We start from the raw sequence: 8,588 nt of genomic DNA, 5'->3' as shown, positions 1-8,588 counted from the left end.
ATCTCCTTTTTTTTAAAATAAAAGTTTTAATTTCTTTCATTGTTGAATACAAGACACCCATAAGTATTTAATGCGTTAAAGTTTGCAATATCTAAGGCAAAAGTCAATGAGTGAGATTGAAAAAATGATTGTGATCATTGTATCCACAATGTGAAAAAGCCTAAATTGACGGACGGTCGAATTTTTCATTGTAAATTTTTTTTCGATGGGTCAAAACTATCAAATTAATGAAGGATGGGAGAAATTTGACAATTCTAAACCATAAAATCTTGGAACATCAAGAATTTTGACAGTCCTAAACTGTCAAAATTCAGTTTCTAAAATTCGCGGGTCTTGGGCCGTCAATTTTTTCTATCGAATTTTTCAATTTTCACATAGTGATCATTTGTACTTATCTTCTAGTAATTGATTATCAATAAAGATAAACCTAAGGTATATTTAATTTAATTTTACCATATATATATATATATATATATATATATATGGGAAATGTTCGGCACCAAACATTTTGGCAAAACATTTTTCAAAACATGGGTTAGAAGTTTAGGAATGGGCTGATTTTTGGTGAGGATGATCTCTATGGTGAGGAGATCATCATCACCAAAAGAGATCATCCTCACCAAAAATCAGCCCATTCCAAAACTTCTAACCCCATCAAAAATGGTTTACAAAAAATGGACGGTCCACGATTTTTCAATTTGTAAATATAGGACTAGAAGTTTTGGAATGGGCTGATTTTTGGTAAAGATGATCTTCTCACTGTAGAGATCATCCTCACCAAAAATCAGCCCATTCCAAAACTTCTAGCCCATGTAGGACAAAAATGGTTGGCTAAAATGTTGGCCAAAATGAACTACACATCTCGTATTACTTATAAAAGTATGTCTATTCTGATCATAGCTGACTCGACCAATTTATAAAGAGTCGTACTGGAGTGACATTAAAATTGACATCGATTCTTATACTCCTGATGTGGAGGTCCACACATAGCCGTAGATACTTTTCACTCTTATCTCGATGAAAAGCATCTATGGTTCCATATATACATCCAAGTCAACAATGCTAGATTTGATGTTAATTTTAATGTTACTTCAACATTTTTTATTTATAAATACTCACAACCTTGTAGTCCATTCCAACTCACCCTAGTCAACTTAGCATCTTTCCAATTTTAAATTAAAATTAGGGAAAATCACTAAAAGAGATTTAAATATTTTAAAAATAAATTATCAAAATTAATTTAAGTCATTGGATAAGTCAACATTTTAGTAATTTGCTAGATTGTCCATCCTTTTAATATGTTATTCTCCTTTGGGGTGTTAAAGCAAGTTATTAAAACACTGAAGAGTTCAACTAATTAATCTTCTAGAAGATATTTTTGAGACAATCCAACAAGTTATTAAAACGCTAGACTGTACAACGACTTAAATCGATTTTGGTAATTTTTGAAAAAAAAAAAAATTCTTTTTTATAAATATTAAAATATTTAATCCTATTTTAGTATTTTTCCCTTAAAACTATACAATATGAAACCAAACTTACCAATGTACCAGCTGGATCCTGATTCTCTTCAAAGGTTTTTGTGGACCCTTTCGTGTCTCACTCACTATCTCACCTCGTAGTGTGTGTGGTGTCGACCAGTTTGGTACACTTTGATACAAAAGAGAGGTCATAACTCATAATTAATATTAAATATAAGAACAAAAAGAGAAGGAAACCCTGCTTGTGGTCGTCTCTATTTGTCGACATGACTCAAACGTGTCGTTGGAAGGTTTGACGATATTTCTCCATTGTCACACTCAATTATTGGCTTTTTGTCATCTCTTCCTCTCCACTCCTTCATTTTCTTCTTTATAAGATAAGATCTGTAGACCAAAGGAGAGACTTACAAGTCCACAATTACAACAGCTATGGAGAAGAAGCACGAGAAGGTTGATGATGATCATATTGTTGGTGCAACTCATGATGATCAGTCTAAGATCAACTACAGAGGTGTTAAAGCCATGCCCTTCATCATAGGTAATAAGTTACACACGTGTGACGTGTACGTGTGTATATATATGTTTGTGTCATCTCACGTGTGAGAAATTATACTGAGTTAACTGTATATTTTGATAATGCAGGGAACGAGACATTTGAGAAGCTTGGGACTATAGGAACTTCTTCTAATTTACTGGTGTATCTCACAACTGTCTTCAACATGAAGAAAGTATCTGCTACTCTGCTTCTAAATGTCTTCAATGGGACAACCAACTTGGCACCATTGATTGGGGCTTTTCTCTCTGATACTTATTTTGGCCGTTACATTACCTTGGGATTCGCTTCAATGTCTTCCCTTACGGTACTCTTCACCTCACTTTCCTCTACAACCCAATCTAGTTGTAAAAGTTGAATTTGGGTGTTCAGAAGTTATGAAGCACCGTAAAGTATAGGATCATGATTGGTCCACTTTTTGCACTCCCTTTGCATCATGTGTAACGTTAACACTACCCAGCCCACGATAATTGGTTGACTTTTTGGTGGACATACACACCATCAGATGTAAGCTAATCTGATTGGCCAATTTTTTTTTTCCACTAAATTGATTGGCCAGTCATAACCATTGGACTCTACCACTCGGAGCTACTGTATATACAGAATTGGAATTTAAATAAAGACTCGGTATCCAATACGGTGTCCCGTTCCCATAATAAAGGTAAGGTGTCTTACATGGCACGTTCTTGCTGGAGTTTGGAAAACCTAGGCTCTTAACCAAGCCGTGTACGCAGTCCGATGTGTTTAGATTCCAACTAAAATACGCAACTTAGACACCTAACAAGTAATTTTTTGCTCACAGCCCAACACTAGGGGTGTCGATGGGTACCCATTTACTCCGGTTCCGATACCCTTTTTATTGGAATCGATTAGAGCTGAGTCTAATATGGAACCGAATCGATAGAAATCAGAATCATTAGGTTCTATCCAATAAATACCCGTCGGTACTCAAAATCAATTTATTTGGACGTTTATTTTTACATTATACATGACTGAAGGTTTTCCTATATTTTGAAATTAACATATACGAATAAAAAGTTATTCAAATTTCGTATAAACTAAATATTAAAACTTAAAATGGGTAATTTCTTCTTAAATTTGCTACTTGTTAAAAAGATGAATTTTAATTTTTGAAAATAAAAGTCATTAAATCATCTATTTAGTGGAACAAATTATTATTAAGTTAATACTTTGCAAATAATTTGTTAAATTTTAGAAGGAAATTTTTTTACATAATGATTTAGAAATGTTTTTTCCCATTCGATTTTTGAGAATCGGAACTGACGGGTACCCATGATTTTTTGCAATTCCAGTTCCACTTATTTTAAAATCAAAATCGAAAAAAATAGTGATTATGGTTCTCATTTTCATAGGAATCGAATCGAAACCAACCCATTGACATCTCTACCCAACACTCATTTGACATATGGCACAGATGATGTAAACAACTAGAGAGAGAATTTCTCTCTTGCTCACTGGGGAAAAATGAAATTTTCTTGATTAGATAACCAATTAGCATTCAAAAACATAATCCATTACTACAGTATTATAGTGGGAGAAATTTTATGAAATTTTCTTTAAAAAAATTTAACAAGTTTTTTTTACCATGATTAGTTTCATGAAATCTGGAAGTCTGCAGTGTTTGATTGCGAACATGATAATCCATTTGGGTCTCACAATCCCTTTTAAGATTTGAAATCTTAAAACTAAATTTTGTGGGCAGGGTATGTGTCGGCCAGAAAGAGAAATTTTATCTCAATTGCTTATGTCATTTGTGCCAAATGTCAAACGAATATTGGATTGTGAACAAAAAAATCACTCACCACCTAACGTTGTTACAAAAATGGGATACCGTTTGGATCGCGATTCTTAAATGAAATATCGGTTTTTAGTTCTTATTGGGCCCTTAAAATGGTTACGGAGAATCAAATTGAAAATTTGATTGGATCCATGATGACCGACTAATTAGCTTTGAATTAAGGGGAACCCAGGTTACCATTGAAACCCTTACTTGGAACTCACTCCATACAATCAAGAATCACCAATCAAGTTATTTCCTGCTGTATGGGTCCATTAAAAGCCCAATCCAAAATTTATGGATCGGAAGGCCTGAAAGAGTGTGCCTTGGTGACGAGAATTCTGTGTGTTGTGCACTAGTCATAACTGCTGTATGGGTCTATTAATTAGTTTAAATGTTTAAAGATTGAAAATTTAGAATTTAGATCATATACTCTAAGGAGCATGCGGTTAAACGACTGTAGGTCTGCTTTGTGTGGCACATTTCACTCTCTCACTGAGAGCTAGACCTATGTACCATAGATCAACTTGATTGGTGATTTTGTTAAGATATCGGATAATGATATATGACTTCTCTCCAAGTTTAACCTAATTTTGGTATTAAATTCTTTCGATGAATGATTGAATGTTCAACCAAATAACTTTTGTTTATAGAAACTATTGTCTTTTCTATTATATTGTAACTAGAAGGTGGCATCTGCAAATACACATATATCTAAAGGGCTTATTAGTAATTAAATAATTTGTTATAAGTGTCCGAATAACTATCTGATTTTTTGTGAGGATGATCTCCTCATTCTCTACAAGTATCAGTTGATTCCGAAACTTTGAACCCTTATAAATCAAAACAATTTCGTTATAGTGTGGGTTGCCCTTATTAATTTGTGGGGTGCTTTTATAATTATCCAATGAAATAATAGGAGTACTTATTTTCTTTCATTTTAGTTGAATCGTGGTAATCTGACTACCTCACTTGGCAAACTCAATCGACTGTCTGACGTGACAAGTTTGAGAATCGTAGATCTGTGCTTCTTAAGATACACGGTTCCCTAGAGATATACTTTTTTATGGGGAAGTGCAGCTGTATATCCCGGGAAGAGCAGATCTACGGTTCGAACTTGTCATGTCAAAGTAGTCAATTGAGTTTGCGACGTGGGGTAGTTAGATTATCACGAATCATTTTAGTTTGACTGGCTTTGAATTCTTAAGAATGCAACTTCATTAGACTTTTTCTTTTTCTTTTTTTTGAAGGGAATGCTTATTCTAATGCTAACTGCCGCAATCTCCAAAATGCATCCTCCACACTGTGAAATAAAACACACCGAAAGTTGCATTGCACCTACACCATGGCAATTGACATTCCTACTAAGTGCATTTGGGTTCTTAGTGGTTGGAGCAGGCGGTATCCGGCCATGTAACTTGGCCTTTGGAGCAGATCAGTTCAACCCAAACACCGAATCGGGGAAGAGGGGTATCAACAGCTTCTTCAATTGGTACTACTTCACCTTCACGTTTGCTATGATGGTCTCTGTCACAATCATTGTCTACGTGCAATCCAACATCAATTGGGCTATTGGATTCGCTATTCCTGCATTTCTAATGTTCTTATCTTGCGCGTTGTTCTTCATGGGTACAAGAATTTATGTCAAGGTGAAACCCGAGGGTAGCCCATTTACAGGAATAGCGCAGGTTGTGGTGGCGGCTATTAAGAAGCGGGGATTAAAACAACCTGACGACCCCAGATTCTCCCTCTTCAACTACAATCCCAATAATTCTATCAACTCCAAACTTCCTTACACAGATCAATTCAGGTAATTTCACTATGTTTAATTACCATACTATCTAGTACTTTGTTTTTCATTGTTAATTATTTAGATATAGGATGCATTGGATATGGTTACTGGAGGAAAAAAAATGGTAAATTTTAGAATAATATATTGCCACACTAGATTTTATTTTTAATACACCAATTAATGAATTTATATAAAACACCACAAATATGAACATAGATACACAAAAAAAAGATATTTACGAAAACGTGATCAACTTTTGACGAATTTACTATTTCGGTTCACTGCTTATTTTAATTACCAAAACGTGAATGGGCAACGAATTCGGCAGGTTTAAAGTAACAATTTCACCTTTAACCTGCAAAATTGTCACTTTGAAACCTCCAAATTCATTGCCCCGTTCGCATTTTGGTAATTAAACTGAACAGTGAGCAAGAATCGTAAATTTGTCAATAGTAATTTACCCAAAAAAGGGGAAGGGGGAGGGGGAGGGGGAGGGGGAGATAGAAGATGGTTTGTCTAAGAAAATACCTCTTCTAAGAAAATTTATAGAAGGAAAAGAAATGGAAAAGTGTGTTGTCGTATGGGTGAGTAATATAAAAAAATGGTGTGGAATATAATCTCTAAAATTTTCGGAAGTGTTGTTTTAAATCTAGGAACATTTTAATCAATTTGTGTAGTTCTGAAAAATTAATCAACCCATTAACTATCAAAAGTTTGATTAAGGTATTCCAAATGACAATATCTTGAGACAACTGACCTAATGATGTTTAGTACACCCTTGACTAACTCAACCACACGCACACACAAATAAAAATAAACATAAATCAGATTGATTGGTGACTCTTTCTCGATTCTCATTTTTCTTCCCATTTTGTTCTTGGAATTATTATTTTCCCCACTACAACTCTTTAACGTAAACCAAAGAGGGAACCAAGTGGTATATTAACTTTCTAAATGATAATTTATTCAAATAGATGAAATGTTTTTAATAAAAAGGGATAGGATGAGGTACTTCAAGTGCCCTAAGGAAAAACGCTAAGCTGACTTTATGTGTTAGGCTGCCACCCTAACTTCCTTCTTGGTTGCGCAGGGGAATATTGGTTATTTCCCCACTTAGTGGGTAACTGGTTATATGACCAGTTATGCCACCTTTTCTTTCTTTTTACCTTTCAAAAAAGAATAATGATAAATTGACTCAAAAAAAGATATTCAACTGACGTTAAATGTGCATATAACCATAGATTTTTTGCCTTGTGTATCTTTAGGAAAAAAAATCTATAGTTCTATGCACATACCACATCACTTGAGTATGTTTTTTTCAAACAACTTATCACGACACTTCAAAAAAAAAAAAAAAAATTTTGTTAGGCTGCCACCCTAACAAAAGTTTTGGGGTGTGCAATGTTCATGGGGAAAACTGGTTATAGCCAGTTGCCCCACTTAGTGGATAACTGGCTATGGCTAATTCTCCAACCCACCACCAACCAGAGCCTGACCATGTAAGTCAGGTTAGCTAAACCTAACTTAAAAGATTTTAATAAAAAGTCACAATAAATTATTTGTGCGCTTCACAATTCTTTTATAATAATAAGATGTGTTTATATTATGATGAGCACCAGGTTCCTTGATAAGGCTGCAATCAAGACTCCTGAAGACGAAATCAAGCCGGATGGTTCAGCCGCCTATCCATATAGACTTTGCAGAATGCAACAAGTGGAAGAGGTGAAGTGTTTAATGAGAGTGATTCCAATATGGGCCTCGGGTATTATCTTCTACACCGCGATACTCCAACAAGGAACCTTTGCAATTCTCCAAGCCCTTCAATCCGACAGATACCTCGGTCATACTAACTTCGAGGTCCCTGCAGCATCCTACGTAGTATTCACCATGCTTGCCCTCACCGTTTGGATACCCGTTTACGACCGTATCATTGTCCCCTCACTCCGAAGGATCACAGGCAAAGAAGGTGGCATCACGCTTCTCCAAAGAATGGGTATCGGCATTGTCCTCTCTATAGTCACCGTAATCGTGTCTGCCTTGGTTGAAGAGCGGCGTAGGAATATAGCTCTCACCCGACCAACTCTAGGTGCTATGGGCACCATTTCATCTATGTCGGGACTTTGGTTGATCCCTCAACTCACTCTTGCTGGTCTAGCTGAGGCTTTTAACACAATTGGGCAAGTTGAATTCTACTACAAACAGTTTCCCGAAAACATGAGAAGCGTTGCTGGATCATTCTTCTTTTGTGGTATGGCTGGAGCGAATTATCTAAGTGGATTCATGGTGTCCGTAGTTCATCGAACTACTGCTAGATCTTCGACGGGGAATTGGTTACCAGAAGATCTTAACAAAGGGAAATTGGATTATTTTTATTACATGATTTCAGCCTTAGGTGTTGTGAATTTCGGGTATTTTCTAGTTTGTGCTAGGTGGTATAGGTACAAGGGTACCAGTGATGCTGACCTTGAGATTGCCATGGAAACAAAGCAAACTGAAAAACAATCAGTGTGAATTGAAAGTCCTATAGGATTAAATTCAAAGAGTTCTTCCAAGGATCGAGATCTTCAGACACAGAAGCATTCGGTCTGCATAATTGTTTTGAGAATCAAAAGCAATATTTGAGGTCTGAATGGCATATGGTTTAGTTTCAAGCTCATGTTTATTTCAACATTGATAAATGTATGAAATATATATATAAGATTCATATGGGAAGATTATGTGCAATGTTGTTTGCATGATCCAAAATATGGGAATGTTAAAGCCAAGACCGATAAGAAACATTGACCACGACCAAATGAATATTTCCAAATGTCGTGAATTATAATGTATTGGAATGTTTCAGATAGTATTGGAATGTTTCTAGCTGGACAAGATCAATTTTTCTCTTGATCAAGACATTGTCTCAAGACAAGATTTTAAACCAGTTGTTTGTAGTCGCTCATCGAAATCATTAGATTGGCTCTC

At 35.4% G+C, this 8,588-nt stretch overlaps 1 protein-coding gene across 1 annotated transcript; it reads left to right on the top strand.

Moving 5' to 3' along the window:
* Positions 1-1,847: 1,847 nt before the first annotated feature.
* Positions 1,848-8,348, top strand: LOC147401194 (protein NRT1/ PTR FAMILY 2.10-like). Its single transcript, XM_086442372.1, has 4 exons — positions 1,848-2,019; positions 2,124-2,341; positions 5,083-5,642; positions 7,244-8,348. Exons 1-4 carry the CDS (start codon positions 1,911-1,913, stop codon positions 8,133-8,135), a joined length of 1,779 nt encoding a protein of 592 aa, XP_086298498.1. The 5' UTR covers positions 1,848-1,910; the 3' UTR covers positions 8,136-8,348.
* Positions 8,349-8,588: the final 240 nt, after the last annotated feature.

The sequence above is a fragment of the Akebia trifoliata genome, chromosome 5, assembly GCF_017979445.1.
Source record: "Akebia trifoliata isolate Shusen 1 chromosome 5, ASM1797944v1, whole genome shotgun sequence".
Lineage (NCBI taxonomy): Eukaryota > Viridiplantae > Streptophyta > Magnoliopsida > Ranunculales > Lardizabalaceae > Akebia > Akebia trifoliata.
Note: the sequence above shows the minus strand (reverse complement) of the source record. Positions and strands in the feature narration are given on the sequence as shown.

Coding starts and splice junctions, on each gene's coding strand:
- LOC147401194 (XM_086442372.1), top strand. CDS start 1,911: ATGGAGAAGAAGCACGAGAAGGTTGATGATGATCATATTGTTGGTGCA. Junction 2,342..5,082: donor CTTCAATGTCTTCCCTTACG/GTACTCTTCACC, acceptor TTTTTTTTGAAG/GGAATGCTTATTCTAATGCT. Junction 5,643..7,243: donor CCTTACACAGATCAATTCAG/GTAATTTCACTA, acceptor GATGAGCACCAG/GTTCCTTGATAAGGCTGCAA.